The 20,011-nt window shown below is 34.5% G+C and overlaps 1 protein-coding gene across 3 annotated transcripts in view; it reads right to left on the reverse strand.

Moving 5' to 3' along the window:
• The window catches only part of ABCD3 (ATP binding cassette subfamily D member 3), a 99,904-nt gene that overhangs the window by 34,035 nt on the left and 45,858 nt on the right, over positions 1-20,011 (reverse strand). For 2 of the 3 annotated variants that reach the window (XM_082384406.1, XM_082384407.1), the window contains 12 exons: positions 19,295-19,364; positions 17,801-17,898; positions 17,320-17,443; positions 15,081-15,137; positions 12,987-13,129; positions 10,229-10,298; positions 7,883-7,952; positions 7,694-7,791; positions 7,490-7,581; positions 5,812-5,903; positions 5,657-5,720; positions 5,465-5,528 (listed from right to left, as the gene is read on the reverse strand). In XM_082384406.1, the coding sequence (XP_082240532.1) occupies positions 5,465-5,528; positions 5,657-5,720; positions 5,812-5,903; positions 7,490-7,581; positions 7,694-7,791; positions 7,883-7,952; positions 10,229-10,298; positions 12,987-13,129; positions 15,081-15,137; positions 17,320-17,443; positions 17,801-17,898; positions 19,295-19,364 (1,042 nt within the window). Of the gene's footprint in view, positions 1-4,835; positions 4,932-5,464; positions 5,529-5,656; positions 5,721-5,811; positions 5,904-7,489; positions 7,582-7,693; positions 7,792-7,882; positions 7,953-10,228; positions 10,299-12,986; positions 13,130-15,080; positions 15,138-17,319; positions 17,444-17,800; positions 17,899-19,294; positions 19,365-20,011 lie in introns of all 3 variants that reach the window. The other variant, XM_082384408.1, reaches the window with a different exon arrangement.

A 20,011-nucleotide genomic window follows, 5' to 3' on the forward strand; every position in this document is an offset into this window, starting at 1 on the left:
GTTAAATATTTAGGTCATCTGCATTTTGCTTGCTCTTTTAATAATACTGCAATGAAGCTCTGAGAGAGCAAATTGATGCACTAGTGAGAAATACTTCTACAGATCAGATTCTTAGAAATTATGTGTTGTATCAAAGTACATATGTATTATTAAGTATTTATAAGTGCCACCAAATTGCTCTGCAACAACGTAAAGTTGAATGAAAAATGTCAAGAGTGGTTGATTTCTAAGCTTATGGTCTTATCTGAGTTAATCAACCTGGTGATGAATCAAAAAACCTGAGTCATAATTGTAGCTCACACAGCAACGTATCACAGCAGGAAAAGACATCAGAGATATGAGTTAGCCTGGCTGCGGAACCTGCCTTTTTTAAACTGTTGAGCCTTAGGTTCCTATTTTTTAATTCAATGAATATGTATTGAATACTCAGTGTCTGGCTCTGTTAGAGGCAATGCAGCTAAATTAGTGAGTAAAAGAGACCAAAGAAACCCAAAGAACAAAAAAAACACAACAAAATCCTTACCCTTACCAGTATACATTCTAGTGGGAGAGATATACAATAAGGAACATGCATAATAAATAAGTAAATTAAACAGCATGTTAGAAAATAAGTGCTACAGGGAAAAAATAGATAAAGGTAAAAAAAACTGGTGGGGGGGGGGTTGCATTTTTAAGGTGGTCAGGCCAGGCCTCACTGAAAATGACAACTGGGCAAAACTGTGAAAGAAAGAGTAAACTAGAAGTTTATCTGGAGGGACTGTTCCAGTCCCAACCCTACCCACAAAAAGGAGCTACAAAGGCTGAAGCAGGAATGTACCTGCCCTATTCAAAAACCGTAAAGGATTCTGCAGAAAAAGAATGAGCAGGAGGAAAGAGTAGCAGGAAATGAGCTCAGAGAGGTAAGAGGTGGTGGTAGGGTAACGGCAGGTAAACCCTATAGGGTGCTGTAAGCCACTGAAAGAACTTTTTCTGATGGAATGCAGAGCCTTCTGCATTATTCACAACAGTCGAAAGTGGAAGCAACCCAAGTGGATAAATGAATAAACAAAATGTGGCATATACATACAATGGAATATTATTATTCAGCCTTAAAAGGAATGAAATTCTGGTACATGCCACAACATGAATGAACCTGAAGACATGATGCTAAGTGAGATATGCCAGACACAAACGGACAAATATTATGATTCCATTCACATGAGGTATCCAGAATAGGCAAATTCAGTAAGACAGAAAGTAGAACAGAGGTAACCAGGGACTAAGGGGTGGGGAGAAATGAGTTACTGTTTAATGGGTACAGTTTCTCTTTGCTGTGATGAAGAAGTTCTGAAGATAGTGGTGATGGTTGCACAACACACTAAATGTACTTAACGCCACTGAATTGTATACTTCAAAATAGTTAAAATGGTAAATTTTATGTTGTGTATTAGAGAATGAGCTATTCTGAATGACTTTTCCAGATATTTGTCTTTTTTTCTGAGAAATTATTTTAAAGAGTTATTTTGATGGACTTCTTCTAAATACATATTTCTTTTTCCTATAAAATTGAAAATAGTGAATATTCCTAGTAATACATTATATATAATCATTGTACTCTACTATAAAAGTGTTTCCCCTAGGAGCACCTTAAAGTTCAGAAAACGATTAATTAAATGGTTCCCTATCACTCTGATTTATTTAGGTAATGTCAGCCATATGTACTGTTTTCTGCACCTAACTGCTTATTGTGGTTTTCACTGATATCCAATACCCCTCCACATTATTTGGTGCAACATGCCAGGAAACCTAAAAACCAAGTTTGTAATGATGTGTATAAATAATAACTAGAGTTACTGAAATCCTTAGGTACTCTTCTATGCACAAATGTCTTAGACTCAGCATTAACTTTTCTTTACTCCATGGCTTTTGATAATGTTGGACAAAACTTCCAATTATGACATCAGCCATGGTAAGCCAATGGTAATTTTTCCAAATTAAAGATTTGTAAAAACATGTATTTTTTTTTCTGGGTTGAATTAAGACTAAACGCCAAGGGTAACTTTCACTGAAAACCAGTTATTAAGTTCTTAATAACACTCTATTTTTAAATTTTTTTAATATAAATTTATTTTATTTATTTATTTTTGGCGGCGTTGGGTCTTCGTCGCTGTGCACGGACTTTCTTTGGTTGTGGTGAGCGGGGGCTACTCTTTGTTGCGGTGCACGGGCTTCTCATTGTGGTGGCTTCTCTTGTTGCAGAGCATGGGCTCTAGGCAAAGGATTCAGTAGCTGTGGCGCACAGGCTTAGTTGCTCTGCGGCATGTGGGATCTTCCCGGACCAGGGCTGGAACCAGTGTCCCCTGCATTGGCAGGCGGATTCTTAACCACTGCGCCACCAGGGAAGTCCCAATAACACTCTATTATTGAGGATCCTGGATTGCTTTACTGGGGCAACGAATGCTTTGAACCACCATATCTTTACCAATAAAAATATTCCCCCAGAAATATCACTTCTTGATAAATCCTACTTCCTATGAATTCACTATAATAAAACATCAAAATATTCTACACATAAATATGATTTAAATAAAAGAGAGATTACATGAAAAGTATGCTGTTTACGAAGATTTACTTAGGCTTCTTTAAACATTAAAATATGCTTGCTTACTGAAAAGGTAAAAATTTTAGTAAGCTACAAAGTACTATTTTAATGCCCACATTATAACCTACAAGTAGTTATTTCTTAGGGTTTCTCCAGTCTATATAAATATGCCATGCTGAGGGAGTTTATAAAGGAATAAGATATAAAATCTCCTGTCTCAAAGAAGCTTATATTATTTGGTTATTAGGTAACCCAAAAGGCAAACTGATCATAAAGTAGGACACATTTATTTGTGATGGCCAAGTCTCAATTTTATCAGGCCTCTTTGCAGGAGAAAAGAATCTTTATTTTCAAGTAAGCCAGATGGATAGAGAACAATCATATGTTACAAAGAAGTGATGGATGTTTGTTGAATTAAAAAACAAAACAAAACAAAACTATGTTAAAAAAATGATAGACAAAATAAATGAGAAAAAGCCAAGTCTAACTTAGAATACCCTAAGTCAGAAAGAGACAGAAGAGGAATTTGTAACAGTGGACCAAAAGTACAGAAGTCAAAGAAACAGCTCCAAGTGGAGGAGAAAACAATACAAGAATCACAGAACAGACAACAGTGATATAGAACATGGTCACAGAGTAAAAAAACTTAAACAAGCAGGGGTGTAACTGATAACTAAAATAAGACTTTCCAAAATAAGAGCAAAAAAGTTAGGTCCTTTCTGAGACTAAAAAAGTGAAGTTATCAGGACTGGCCAGAAGTATACTAAAATTCAAACATAAAGGCTTTAAAGGGAAGGGCGGCTTTGGACTAAAATGAAAGGGACAGCATTAGTGTGGTAACCTTATGACAAAGTGAGCATATCACAGACCATAATCATGATCTATTTATTCCATGTGGCTGTACATACAGATCCCAAATCTCTCCTCACTAGGCTCAAGCCATGTGTGCATCTGTATTGTTGGCGTATTCTATGTCTGTGTAAAGGCAGAAGTGAGGGAAAGTAGGAGAAAGGGCTAAGAGGATTCTTCAATGGAGAAATCTCATGGCCCTTTTTACTCTTGGGTAGTGACAATAAAGGGGCTACTGGAAATCTATCAAAGATGGAGTGTTGAGCTCTGTTTTATTCCTGAAATCAAGCCCTGTAGGTGGCCATCTACTTTGCCAAGGGAGCAAAGCAGCACCTGGAGCTAAATGAGAAAACACTTCTGTAATACTTGTGCCATTAAATATTTACCAACTATATTCACATTTTCTGTACTTCCCTTTTTGTTTCCTGGCTTTAAAATAAACATTACAATATATAATACTCATTGTTGAGTAAGTCCAAAGTACTTTGCATAACTAACACTTTTCATTTTTACAGTTCCTTAAAAAGAAAGTGGAGACGTACATAATACATACACATGACTAAGAGGAGAAAAACTGAAGACTTACCTATAATTATAACACTTTGAAAACAAATCCAATAATTATACTCCTTATTTTATAAACTATCAGACAACATTCCTTCAATAACAGCAGTTGAAAAGAATCTCCACATACAACACAAATTACAGAAAACCATAAACATAAGCATGTAGAGAATTCTAGAGTTGTGCTGTCCAATTCAACAGCCACTAGTCACATGGCTATTTAAGGTCAAATTCATTAAAATTAAGTAAAATCTAAAATTCAGTTCAACTGTACTAGCCATATTTCAAGAATACAATATCCACATGTGGCTACTATACTGGGCAATGCAGATATAGAACATTTCCATCATGGCAGAAAGTTCTATTGGACAGTGTTATTCTAGAGTAATGGTACCTGGAACTGGAGAGACAGCCCACATGATAGACATCTGTTACTAATCTTCAAGATTTTCAGATGTGAACTATTCGTAAAGTCACAATAGACACATAACCTAAATAGTAACCCTTAGGTCTGCAAGAGTCTTATAAAATCATACAATAACAATAATTCTCATCTTTTGCTTTTTCTTTTTAATTTGGCCTGCCATATTCCCATTTGGTTAACAGACTATATTGATCAGCATCACAATTCACTTGGCTCGAGATGCTATGTGTCTTGGGTGAGTGGCAATCTGCAGTGCTATTGTGCTGCTCTTCCACTGTTTTCATCAGTAATATGAAAGTCTATGTTTTGTTTTTATAGGTACAGATCCTCCTATACCATCAAAATACTACCAAATGGTAAATTATTTTAATTTAAAGAGACTAATGTTATATTTGCATGTTTAAATATTCATCTTACATCGGAGATTCCAATTATCTATATCTTCTATGGCTTTCTTCAGATGGACTTTATTTGCAAAAGATTTTTGATAGTAGTATTTGAAACTTTAAAGTCCTGTCAAATAAGAAAAATAAATTTCTATTTCAAAGACTTACTTTTTATTTTCTTCTTCCAGTTTTATTGAGATATCATTGACATGCAACACTGTCTAAGTTTAAGGTGTGCAGCATAATGATTTGGCTTCCAAACACCATGAAATGATTATCACAGTAAGTTTAGTGAACATCCACCACCTCATACAGATACAAAATTAAAGAAATAGAAAAAAAATTTGTGTGTGTGATGAGAACTCCTAGGGTTTACTCTCTTAACAACTTTCCTATATAACATACAGCAGTGTTTTTATATTGATCATGTTGTACATTACATCCCTGGTACATATTTATCTTATAACTGGAAATTTACAGTACTTTATGACTACCTTAATCGAAGGCAGTCCTCCTTTATAAAGGCTTACTTTTTAAAGCAATTTTATGGGTTCAGAAACTAAGTGAACCCTTAAAATTATGTTAAATATTCAGACAACAGTTCTTCATTTCATGTTTTGAAGATGATTTAAGCTTTTATATAACCATGTAAAAACTTACTTCAAAATTAAGGTCTCGAATCAAGATATCTCCATTTGGCGTTGCTAAAGGAACATGATCAAATCTATAGAGGAAATTAATAAAAAGAGAATAATTTTACATTAAACACTAAGCAGATGTAGCTGAAAGAGAAAGGCTACCGTGTAGTTTAACAGACGTTTATGGTGCTAAAGAACCCTTTTCTGTACGTACTTTATAATGTTATCTGCATTGATGATTTCTCCAACACCAGGTATCAAGGGAATGCCTTGTGCTCCTTCAATACATTAAATGGGAAAATCAGTATTAAAGCATCATGTCATGTCAGCAAAAACTTATAATATGTGACCTAGTGCATTCATATTTACCTTTTTCCTGTTGTGAGACCATGGTGCGTTCATATTTGCCCTGATTTAAATCCTTTAGTACTTGCATTAATTCTGTAATCCGAGCAGTAAAGCTGAAAAAAAAAGAAGTCATAATCAAAACTCCAAAGGCTATCATATCTTTAATTTTTATTATTTATTTGAATATAATTGACATATAACATTAAGTTCATATTTTTTACTTTATACAAATCTAACTGAAGTTTCTAAACTTATCATTTAGTTTAAATGAGATAATTTAAAAGACATCTCATCAACATAAAGTATTAGTGACAGTACACGTTTTATTATTATGCTTCAACAGGAGAGCAGGAACATGCAGCTAAGAAAAGAGGTCTCATAGGATCCCACCTCAACAGATACTTCATTAACAGGCAAATCAAGAAGGTTCTCTGCCACTAGAATTTTAAGGAATTTTCTAGTAAATACTATAAAAGGAGTAATGCTAGTGCATTCTTTAGGTCCAGGAAGCGTGGACCCTGAGTTCCTGCTGGAGTGAGTTATAAAGCCTTGGATAAACTTGGCTTTTCTCTCTGAGGACGTCATTTATTTTAAGTATGCCAAGTGCACACTACTTCCCTGCAAACATGGAAGAATTTGGAGGATTCCTCTCTTTCTTCCTCTGAAGAGGGAAAAAGATGAAGTGTTCTTAATATTAGAGAGAAATCACTGTGGTGATAGAAAGCAAAACTAATGACAAGAAGTTGAGGAGTAGAAGAATGATATGATGGTCGAAGAGAAAGCACTCTAACCAGAGAAGCAGACAGAATCATTCTGTGAATAACAAGCAGAAACTTCCTAAAGGAACAGAAGCATCCCATATGCTAGGAACTGTAAAGGCATGAGAAAGTTATTAACAAGTAGGAAGAATGTCAGCATTCTCAACGGAGAGACTCCTCATAGTAGTTTGTAACTTCTTCTATCTTGCCATGAAGACCTTAACTGCCAAAGGAGTAGAGAAGAAGGAACAGAGGAAATAGGCAGACTAATCACAGGCCTGGGAAAGATCCAAAGACATCTAATTTCTTCAGATGACCTGAAACTTACGGTGCTTTTTTTTACATTATAGTTTTTTTGACACCATACCAAGCCCTTTATATTAGACCTTGAAATTTTGAAATATTTAACTCCATTTGATGGTCTAAGAACAATTTTACTAGACACCCTGACCATATTTACAACTGGACCTACAGCTACCATAAGGTAACTTTTCATTTTTTTTTCATTAAAATCAACCTCATCCTTGTTTATCTTTTGCTGAGTTGCCAGGTATCAAAGACCTAAGGAAAAAGAAAGTATGGTAGGGGACAAAAAAGTTCAAACGAGAAAATTCTATTCACTAACTTAATTTTCTGTGAATCAAGGAAAGACTGCCACAATTCGACATTTCCCAGCTTACTGAATACCAGTGTCCACAGAACAGACAGCTTGAGAACAACTAACCTAGTTTAAGGCTCCAAACAGCTATCTTAAGGAAACATGAAAAGTTCCCTATCAAAGAAAAATCTTCCTAATTTTCTATCAAAACCAGCTTGCAAGAGCAAGAAATACGGGGCTTCACTGCCCCTTATCTCAACCTCAACTGGGCACAATCATTAAGGATAACATATTTAAAAAAAATTATTCTCTGCAATTGCTCATTATTACTAATCTTACTTACCCAGCCAATCTTGTCATTTCACGGCCAGCCAAAACTATTCGACCCAGAGCTTGAGACATTCGCAAAAGCATTCTTCCACTTTGGTAGTAATCCTGAGATAGAAATAAATATTAGTTTTCACTTATATTTCTAAGATTAAAACTAGCTTTTCTTTATTGTTATATTGAAAATTTCAATTGAGTATGACTACTACTACCACTTTACCTCCAGAAGTTCTGAATGTGAGCTTTTGAGATGTCGAGGATGAGACAAGTCTAGGAAAGGACGACTGACAACTACGTAACCAACCACAGTGGCAAAATCTGAAACAAAACAGTTAAGACTTAAAAACATCAACAATACTTCACTTTTCTCACAAATTCCATTCTGCTATCTCTTTTAAAGCATACTTACATTTGGCAATTATGCTATCAATGAAGCCCATAGAAAACCGAAACAAAATGAAATTATGTAGGTGCTCCACCTGGCAGAAAGCAAAAACAAAAAATACATATACTTTCTGTATATTAAAAAAATGAATCTACCATGAGGACAAAAGAAACTAAATAATTTTTGTATTCAACAAATATTAACTGAGTGCCTGTGATCTCTGATTACATTATACATCACATTTCATTGAGCACAATGCTGATCACAGAACAGGTGCCAAACAAATACTTCATGAAACCATTTTTATGCAAACAGAACGGAAACTACTTAAAGAATATTAATGTGGTGTCCCTTGCATGTAACAGTACCATGATACTGTATTCATAATATTGTCAGATACATACATGTTAAAATTGATCAATAATCAAAACAAAAAGAACAGAAAGATGAGCTAATTTAGGTGAAACACCAGCTGTCTGGAAATAGCACTCAATGCTTTGCCTTAGTTGGAAACCTCTGGCCTGTGCTTTCTCTAAGAATTATATTACACTCAATTTGAACCAAGCGCTAATGATGGTGCACAGCCCGAGTCTGTAGCTTTAATCTCAGCATGCATTATCTCAAAATTACAAGTCTAAAAAAGTATTTTATTCTGCATTTTTAATGTTCTTGACTTTTCCATCTATCATATTACTCAAGGCCCTGCATGATCCGGCACTGGTCTCTATCTTAAACCTCATCTGCTTCTACTTTGCTCTTTCTCACTGAGCTCCAGAAATACTGGTTCCTCAAACATGCTTCTGCCTTAAGGCTTTCCTCCTGCTGTTCCCTCTGCCAGGATTACTGTCTTCCTAGATATTTATATCCTGTGACTAACTCCCTTACTTCATATGGGTTTCTGATAAAATGTCACCTCTTCAAGAAAGACCTTCTTGCCATCCCCTACCTAAAATAGCTAGGCAACAGCCCCCATCATACTCTACCACTTTATTCCATTTTATTTTTGGTCACAAAATTCACTACAACCTGAAATCATATATTGTAAAATATTCAGTTGTTTACTTGTTTATTGTCTCCCCCACTAAAACATGGATTTCCTGAGTACAGGGTAGCTTGCTCTTAATATCTTCTGTAAAAGAACAATGGCTGGAACATGTATTCAATGAATGACAGATGTTACATACTGAGCTCAATGCTGGAGATACAACAATGAATAAAGCAGACAAGGTCCCTGAGCTCATGGAATTCACATACTAATGAAAGAGACAAACTAGTAAACAAACAAGATAATTATAAATCGCAATGTATGCTTTTAAGGAAACAGATCATTAAAATGGGAAAATAACTGGTGGAGGCCATCAGAGAAGACAAGGCCTCAAAAAGGTGTTAACTTCTGGGCTGAAATCTAAAGGATAAGCATGGGCGAGCCATGTGAAGAGCGAACTAGTTAACAGCAGTCCCCTAGAAAATTACCTTAAATGCATTTTATCAGTGAATACTATCAAAGTTCAGTCATGTTAAATATAAAAAAGGCAAAAATTCAATTTCTGAAATAATTTCAAATAACTTCTTTAACCTTTAAAAATCACCTCAAATATATATTTAATTTCAAAAACTTCCACTAAAATGTAAGCTCCTTAAAGGGAGGATGTGGCCCATCACACATACCACTGTTATCACACTAATCACCTGGACAAGCACAGACACCTAGATGGTGCTCCGTATCTTTTGAATGAATAATCAATAAAATTAATTAAATTCAAATTTTCCAAGCGGCAAGTAAATAAAAACCAAGGTATAGTTTTCATAAGAAACAACGTTTATATTCTAAATCAAGGGTCAGCAAACTATGGCCCACAGTCCAAATCCAGCCTGTCACTTATTTTTGTAAATAAAGTTTTATTAGAACAGAGCCACATCCATTCATTTACATATAGAATATGGCTACTCTTGAGTGGCAGAGTTGAACAGCTGCACCAGAGACCATATGGCCTGAAAAGCCTAAACTATACATGTATTATCTTGCCCATTACAGAAAATGTTTGCTGAACTGTGCTCACAGTATTTCCACGAATGCTACAGGAACAAATTCTTTCTGTAATAATCACTAAATTTATCACTAAATAAGACTCCTAAGTAACCGCTTTAAAAGTACAGACAATTATTTTAATAAAACCTACCCATTTTTATAGTTGGGCAGCTTAATACATTGATTTGATAGTTTTTAGGAAAAAACACAGTATAAAAATTCTTCATAATTAGTTATTTAAAAAATAAATATTTTAAAGATTAAAAGTATATGTATGTATCTTGGCAAAGGCCCCCAATTTCTTTTCCATAAACACATGAGCCTCCAACATGTTATCTTACCAGTTTTCGGAAGACTGAGTAGATTGTCTGCTTTTCTCTTTTATTTCCATTGTAAAAGGCAATTTCTTCACTATTAAAGAAAATAATTTAGCAATTAATTTTAATGTTACCTAAGCCTGAAAAATAACTGAAATACCGTATTTAATGACTGAATATTTGTATATAACTGGACATTTTGTGACTATGAGCTTATTGGGTACATCTCAAGCCACTATCTGTACCTAGCTCAACTGATCAGAGCACAGGAATACAAACCTGACTGGATCACAGACTGCACTACCGACATATGTTGCATATGCCACATATAGCCTGGCTGGAAAAGATGTGCTGGGTTAATTCTCAGAAATGTGAATAAAGAAATAAGAAATATAATAAGAAATAAGAATTAAGAAGGAAATTGCCATGACATATAGGAAGGCAGGACTAGGACAGCCATTACTACAAACTGAGTACAGATCTAACCAGAAGGGAGAGGAGAAAACAACAGTTAGAAAAAAAATAAGGTAGTGATGCCATGACATACAGCCTTTAAAAGACAAAAGCAAACTAAGTCCTGCCCGCCTCACAGTGCCAGCTCCCAGGAGGCCTAGCTGAACAGTTGTTCTTATTCTTGGAACCCCAGCATAGCCTCACAACTCCTCTTTCTTTGAGCTGATTTGAATGGGTACAGAGGGGCCACAAGGATCTTAACTAGGAAAAAAGGGTCATTTTATGGATGAAGAAAGGTTAAATATAGTTAACTAAATTTGCAGAAGTCATGGAGCTGGCAAGTCAAATAGCTGAAATTATAACTCGTATCTGACACTGAAGTCTAGTTTTCCACTCTATTCAGTATAATGTAAACTCTCCCAGCAAAGTACCTCTTACAGCAGAGGAAAGTAAAGATTTACATAGGCATCTAGAAGGCACAGTTAAAACAGCCCTTAATAAACACCCAATATTTCTTTAAAGTCTCTTTTTTCCCTTAAAAATTTATGTGAGTTTTATATTCTAGTCCAAAATGTACCTGTATTTTTTTCCATCATAAAAACAAGGTAGCCCCTACCTCAACCCATTCAAGTAAAATTAACTTTCCATAAAGTTGCTTCGTGTTTGACCTGCCTTTCACAATTTCCTTTACACAATAATACAGGGCCCCAGGGTATCAGAATCCCAGTTTAACACAATTCTATACCTATAATTTCTTTTCTTACTTCCTTTTACCTCCTCTGCACATTTAAGTCAGTGGAGAAAGATGAGGTGATAATTCTACTTCTCCTGAACGTTTTAACCTAAACCTAAAACCTGAAAGAACAGAACATCCCAGAATACTGACAACTGCCTATCCAACATCTATTCTCTTCCATGTCCTTCTTCCTAAGAGAACCCCAATTTTCTTAAAGTTCTCTATCCTTTTCTATGCATCCAAATGGTTGAGGAACGGCCTCAACCCCACCCACAGGGGAAGAGTTCCCAACGGTCTAAGCCAATCACTTTGCTGTAATCGCTTTAGTGATAATTCTGGCCAATGAGATGTGAAAGAAAGTCTGTTGTGGGGCTTCTGGCAAAGTTTCCTTGCTCTCTCAGAGAGACAGCAGAAATGGCCTGTTTTTGCTTCTGGACTTTTTGCAGGGGAGGAGGGCTGGTGAGATCTAAAACTGCTTTTGCCATCTTGTGATCACAAAAAGAACTAGCCAGAGGAAAAGGGTAACATACAGAGGAGGACAGAGCCAAGAGAAGACCCAGACACCCCAATCATGCTGCGCCTGGAACTGCTCTATCTTTAAGAGTTTTTATGTGAAGTAGTAAATGTCTTTATTGTTGGAGCCATCTGAGTCAGGGTTTTCTGTTTCTTGCAATGGAAAGCATCCTAGCTGATACCATCTTTCATTCACTTGGCAGATCACCTCTCTACTCAACCTTCTATTCTTCTGTCTCCCTACAGCACAAAAACCCTATTTAGAACTGGTACTATTTTAGCAATCCAAGGAAATAAAGGAAGAGGGAACTGTTAAAAGAATAATTTCCTAAATAATTCTGTAATGCCAACAGGGTAGTAAATGAATATTAGGACCCTCAAAATGACTTAAGGTTGACAGATCATCAATATGCGAGAAAATGTATTGAGCACTTGCTACATATTAAAAACAGTGCTGGAAACTTTATATATATTTCATATTTAATCCTCATGACAACCCTATATTATCTACCTAGCATAAACAAGAAAAGTGAGGCTATAAATAACTTGCCAAAAGTCATATATAACTGATAAGTGGAGAAGGTAGATTTTGAAACTAGTCAGGCTGGCTCCAACACCCAATACTTCTTCCTTCTTTGGATTTTTAAACTGTCTGGAAAATAGGTAGAGACACATGCAGTGAGACTGAATTAACTTTGAGTATTCCAAATATAGTATCAAACAAAAAATATTTGTGGATAAATTGAGACAAAATCTTCTTTGAAGAAGTAAATTTGAATTTAAATTGTTTTTTGACTTTACTTAAAGTGCAATTAACAGAAAATTAGTCAATAGAAGACATGAAGAGGTTAAATCAGGGATACTAAACAGTTAACAAGAAAAAGGGTTAGAAACGTAGAGGATTACTACTTTATAAAACCGATATCCTTCATAATGTATATTTTCAAAAGAAGTAAATACACACAGACATAATTTCAGTAACAGTGTTACTAGACTTTTTGGAGTCAGCTTACAGGACTTCAATATCCATACAAAGGAATTTTTAGTACAGCCAAATACATTTAATACATTTGTACACACCTGTTTGTGATGAGCCGAGAATTAACGTATCTATACTCTCCTTCAAGCTTTTGCTCAGTTATTGTCATCTTACCAATGGGTCTTCTAATTCGAGTTAGGAATAGCCCAGAAACAAGCAAGTAGGCCATCATGCTTGCTGGGCCCTGTTATTATCGGGAGAGAAAGATATACAAAGGTCAAGGATATAATAAATTCACTGAATGCAACACACACAATTTATTATAATTAACTCCAGTTACTTTGAGAGAAATTACTCTTTTGACTACTTTTTTCCCTTAATTGTTTCTTTTCTGAGAAATTACACACTGGGTCTTCTTTGTTTTTACTACTCATCTACTCCTCCTCCCACCACTCTTTCCCCAGCTCTCCCAAATTTGCTCACGTAAAAACTCCTAATTGCAGTCCTCACTCTTTCTTTTACAGCACCTAAAACTCTTCTGATGGAACTCTTCTGGATACTCTCTTAATTCCACAATAACTCGAAAACCTCTTTTTCGCCTTCTCTTTGAATGTTAATACTCCCTGAGGTTTCCTTTTTCACTCCCTTCTCCTCCCAAATTTATACCTCTAATCCCATCACTCTTAAGAATCCAAGATGTTACTTCCAAATACTTACTGTACATCTGAAGCTTACTACTCTGTAGAACCTCAGGCTCAATTCCCCCAAATGAGCTCAATCTGCCTTTCCCTTCTCCTGCATCTTGCTTCTAGCTGCCGTACTTTCTAATGTGGTAAAGTATCTCATCACACATTGACCCTTCTAAGAGAGAAGCTTCAAGCTTGCCTTTCCAAGCTCATCGAAGGTACTTCCCTCATTCCCATATATATCCTATGTTCTGCCATACTGAAATAACTGTTTCCTGAACATGCCATTCAGTGAAGTTGTTCTTATGCCTGGCAAGCCTGACATGTCTAATGGAGGCCTACTCATCATCCTCAAAGCAGCGCAAATATCACCTCCAATTCTTCTGGACAATCAATACATTTCCACACTTCCATTACTGGGCTTATCACTCTGCATTACAATTGTTTGAATATCTACCCTTTCACCAGACCATAATCCCTCTTCAGTAGGAACTGTGTCTTACTCATCTTTTTATTCAGACAGTGTGTATGGAATATAGTGTATATTATTTTTAAATTCAATATGATTGATTCAATGCATTTCAACAATTATTAGAAGTATGGGCAAAAGAGATAACTAAAACATAGTTTCTACCTAAGAAATACAAAATCAGAAAATAAGAACACATGGAGATATATTTAAATATAAATATAATACTTAAGTATTATAAACATGTAATAAGTACCATCAAAATATTACAATATACCGATAAGAGGCATTAAGCCTATTCACTTGTTTACAGTAAAAACACGTTTTAAGAATGATTAAACCTGGCTTATGGGATATCAAAAGGTTAGGAAGATAGACAAGAAAATTAAAATAAAAAACTGCTTTCCCCAATGTTTTGGAACAAAAATCACTACATAAATTATTTATTAATCAACTACAGAAAGTATATACATACACATGTACATATATACATAAAACAACCACACTATTATATGATTGTTATAAATATATAACAATAATACTACATATTAAATGACTAAAGTTAGACTTCAACGAGAATACTCAGAACATAAAGGTCATTCTTACTAACACAAATGTCAGAGAGACACCTAATAAGGCTCATGGGATAGTCAACCATTTATATTATTATAAAATATTCTTGAAACTGTTATGGCCACTCTAAAAGTATTTAAACATCCAAATTTCACAGTAAAATAGCTGTCTCCAAATTTCTTTTTAGATATTACTTTGCAATAATAAATACATGTATGTTCAATGTTTAAGCACTTCTGGTTATTAAAGCCACAAAAATTTTCCAAGTGTCTGACTTAAGGAAAATTAAAAAGCTAAATTAGAAAACTTTAAAAATCTCTAGTACGGTATTATTTTATAACCAGACTTTATTAGGTATACTTGTAAAAAATACATTCTTTGAGATACATAAAAATTCTTACAAACCATCCAGCTATTCACAGCACAGTACTGTAGCCATTTAAAAGACAGAATAAAAGTAAACTTACCTGAGCTCCTATTGCACTCGTTAACTTGAAGATATACAAAACTATGTCTAAAAATGGCTGTAAAATAAACATCAGAAGGTTCAGAATTAAAAAGAACTAGATTGCCTAGACTGATAGCTAATAAACATGTTAAATACAAAATGCTATTTGACATTTAACACATAATTGTCAACATGCAGAGTTCCCACTATGTATAATGTACTGTAACAGTATGCAGCTCAATGAATACATAAAAGACACAGTTCTTACTCTCAAGAAACTCAAAATGGAGACAGCCTGACCAATGTCTACTGACCATCAACTGGAAAAGTATTTACCACTTTCCATCAACTAAGGTAGCTCTACTGTGATAATTAACCATTACTTACTTAGCAATTTCTCAATGTAGTATAAAGACACTGAATAAAATGACCTGAGCTTTAACCCCAAATCTACTAACAGCTTTTCTGGTTTCTATATATCTTCACCTGAAAAATGAGAGACTCTTTCTGCTCTTAACGTTGTCTGATTTTATCACAACATCTATATGTTGAAATATGGTGAGTGAGCTTATGAATCTAATTTTCTGACCTAAAACTCAAGCTCCTAGAACTAATACATTAATGTACTGCTCCTCACACAGAGACAACTCAACTGACATACCAAAAGTTGTACATATTTTGAACTGTTTTTCAAGAAACCCAAACTGTGTTCATTTACTTTAAGTCCAAAGCCACCCCTTTCTACTATGTTAGGATAGGTGGCTTGGTTTATTAATTGGCTTGTACTAAGATGAACCTTTTCTTTCCTATGAATTATCAAGAAGTTAGATATATTTAGACATATACTTAGATATATAAAATTCAAGCACACTTAAGTTACTGACAAAAATAATGACTCAATTTAAGTCAGAGTTCAAACAATGAGATATTTTATAAAGTAAATATACTATAGTATATAGCACCACTATAATCAATTAATTTGATAATATTTTTCTTTACTGCAGCTGTGACAAGTCCTGAGCTATGGACTTACTCAAGTGCCAAGATGTAATAAAGAATACACAACAATGTCTACAGAATTACATGAAAAATATCATATACAGCACCTCCCCCTTACACACACACAGAGAACAAACTAAAATGTGGTGATGGGCGGAGGGAAAAAAGCAGCTGAATTACTGAACAATTTGCAGCTGTCTGAGTTTCTAGAGTTTGGATCAGTAAAGACTTAAAGAGAGCTAAATAAAGAACAAAGTTTGGCATGAAGTGAAAAGGTATCCTAGCAGTGGGCCTATCAAGAGGGGTGAAGTTCTTATGGATACATATCACTTTTCTTAGAACTGCCTATCCTCCTTCCATCCACATGGTTGAAATGGGAGCATTCCTATTCTTACAATGTGACCCAGCTCCTTGTAGTATATAGTTTTTTGTCTCAAGACTGGATATTTGGATCAATTGTGGTCAGAGGCAAGATACTACAAATGGTCCAGTTTAAGACAAGCTCCGACCACAAACCAAGAGCAGTCATGTGGATTGGATGGGAAATGGGGCATCTAAGATGAAGGGTGGCGGGGGAAATGCTGGGCAGACAGTCTTATAGATGCCCTCTACATGTGCTAGCCAACGCAGTAGGTAATGGCAAAGAAAATGGCTTAATGAGAAGACCACAGCAAAAACTGTAAGGGTGGTGAGATAAGAAGAGGAAGTAAGAGCTGACAGGAAAAAAACTAGTTAAGGTCAGAGTCAAAAGCTTTGGCAATATTCTGGAAAGGGGGGAAAAACAGTAATTAGAAAAAACTGAAATGTACTAATATCTTGTGAAAATTTTTTGACTATTACTTAAATGATCTATTAGAGATACTGAAGCAGAGAATTGGGCAGGAATATGTTCTAGCCTAGGGTTATGAATGTGGGATTAAAAATAAATTGACCATGAATTTCTAACAACTGCCAGAAATAAGTACACAGGTCAAGAGATAAAAATCCAAGTTTCTGTTGTTTTACTGAAATCAGCCTGCAAAGTTCTTATAAAATCTTTATAAGACACTAAATTCTCAGTTCTTAGCCAAAGCACCTCACACCAATAATATAAAAAATTAAGTAACCGTAGTTAAAACTATTATAAACAACTCTATAATTTTCTTATAAAAGCATTAAATACTTATATGCTGCTGTTATGTGCATCAAATCAATTCCATATAAATTTGCTTAGATTCAAAAATAAGCAAATTAACAACAATAAAAATAGAAAAACTTACCTTACTAAGATTTGAATACAGATCAACTACACTGTTACAAAACTTTTCTACATCTTGTGTAAGCAGCTGGTCTGGATTAGCTATTCTGTTGTCCAGATTTCCCATTTTATAATATGTGAAAGTTCTAAAATAACAATAAGAAGATGACTTTAAAACAAATGATTTTAAAAACAAAAAAATTCACATTATACTATGTAGTGCAAATTCATAGAAACAGAAAAATCTGGAGCTGGAAGAGGCCCTAAAGATTGTCTTAATTTATTTTAGAGATGCAGATGCAAGTCTGGTGAAGGATCACTGGCCAATTAATGGAAGAGCCAGGATTAGATTCCAAATAGCTGATGTCTTTCCCTATATGCTTCTGGGTCTAAGAGCAATCCTCTTGAAAAACATATCAAATAAAAAAGAAAAACTTCTACATCTCAGTATCATAAGTATTATTGTTTAAGTATTTTTAATATAAAAATAGGTTATCACTTACTGGAGATACTCCTCATAGAGGTACTTAGTTAGTCTTACTCGGAAGCACAGTTTGAGCTCATTTAACCCAAACTTCAAGAAGTTATTAACCAGAGAAATCTAAAACAAACAAACACATATTATTGGTTTTGCTTCATTTCTACTTACTAAATTATAATTTATTTCCCTATCATTGATTTTGTCTCCAAATCCTATAGATTTTTTATAACTGATAGTACAAATTGATATAATTCAGTTCTGTTTTACTTAACATTTCCAAAGACACAAAGTGAACATGCTAAATCAAATGCAATTAGCTATATTACCCTTTACTTGGAAATTAATTTTAGAATATATTAATATTATTAATTATGAGAAGCACCTTGTTACCTTTTTTTTGTGGGGGGGGGAGATATAAACAAGCCAAAGAGCAAATCTGTCACCTTTCTATCCAGTGTAAAGAACTTACTTTAGGAGTACTGACATTTATGCTTAGTATATCTTCTCTTTCCTGCTACCAGCACTACAACCCTAGACAACGGAACTCTATACCCACTGTATTTGCATTTGTTAAAAAAATTACTACAAGTTTTATACCAACTAATGCCATCTTCTAGATTATTTCTGGAGTCAACTGTACTACTCTTTTCCACCATTATATTAAAATTAATTCTTCCATAGTTCTGAGGTCACATTTATATAAAAATTTTCTCAAGAAAACACTGGTCTTCTTCTGAATCTCCATCTTTGATTGACATCAATGCTGCTTTTCTCAATTTTCTATTTTAAAAGGTCTTCCATGTATGTCTATCCTCAAGCTTTATTAAATCTGACATATGTTCTAATTAATTAAGTTGTATAATCAAGCTCCTCCCTTTTACTCCCACACATACAATACTAAAATTCTTATCATGCCGATAAAATAGAATAAAGATAAGACTCAAGCTAAGAAAATTACTTATGATTTGGACCACTTACATTTATTTTTAGTAAATTTGGACAATAAATTCCAATTAAATTACATTACATTACATTAGTGGTTCGAGTTACTGTAACAGTTTATGGCCTACAGCAATGATTCTCACCCAGGATTTCTGTCCTCAGCTCACTGCCCCACAACCTCACCTTAGCCCCCCACAGGCCACTTGGCAATGTTTGGAGACACTGAAGACATTTTTTTTGTTGTCACAACTTGGGTAGGGGTACTACTTCCATCTAGTTGGATGTTACTAAATATTTGAGAAACCCTGGCCTAATGGTCAAAGAAAAAATCATCTACACTTGTATACACCTACATATGTATGCAAAGAGACTGATCCAAACATAATTCCTTTAAATTTTTCTATCTAGTGTAAAGGTTTGCGCACTGAAAAACTCCACTATAAGTTACAAAACTAAACTTGAAAAAACTTAGTATATAAATCTTCAAAGAACTTAATAAGTAAAAATCCTATAAGATTTCAGGAAGATGCAATTTTTTTCCCTATGTAAAAATTTTTAAAGAATTAACACTTACGAGAGGCATGGCAGCGATGAAGTTGAATAAGTACTTCTTGAAATCTTTTCTGCTACGACCAATGATACCACTGCAAACCACCACATGCAATGCATTAGTTGCAAAAGAAGCAATATTTAACACTAAGAAAACCTCTCTAAATTCTAAAACTATTTTTGGAAATTTTCATTGAATCAACTGAATCAATAAGAACAAAGATGCTAAAAACATTTTCTTACAAGAACATTAACTTTCGAAATTTTGTCATTTTAAACAGCTTGCTTGGAAATCACTCTACAAACGGCAAAATTAAATAAGAATGATAGCTAGTTCTTTCCTTCGTAAAAATGGTAATTAAACAGCAGGCTTATACTTAAGCAGTCACAAAAGGGGTTTTATATGATGAAACAATTAACAACTTTATAGACCCAGGAATGGATTACTGTGGATAAAACAAAGTACTATTTCTTTGTTTGCTTTTAAATATTTTAACATCCTGTCATTTGTATAACTAATGGCAAGGAGACAGACTAATGACAGATGAGCAAATTCTTACTATAAAGGGCCAAGAGCAACCATTTTAAGCTTTGTGGGCCATAAGGTCTCTGTTGCAACTACTCAATTCTGCTATTGTAAAGCTAAAACAGCTAAGAATGAGATTGACTGTGGTCCTAAGAAAATTTTACCAAAAAAGATGCAGTGGGATTTCAATGAAACCAGATCTTTTATCTAGTTTTA

This window comes from Balaenoptera borealis (assembly GCF_965194805.1).
Source record: "Balaenoptera borealis genome assembly, chromosome: 1".
NCBI classification, from domain to species: domain Eukaryota; kingdom Metazoa; phylum Chordata; class Mammalia; order Artiodactyla; family Balaenopteridae; genus Balaenoptera; species Balaenoptera borealis.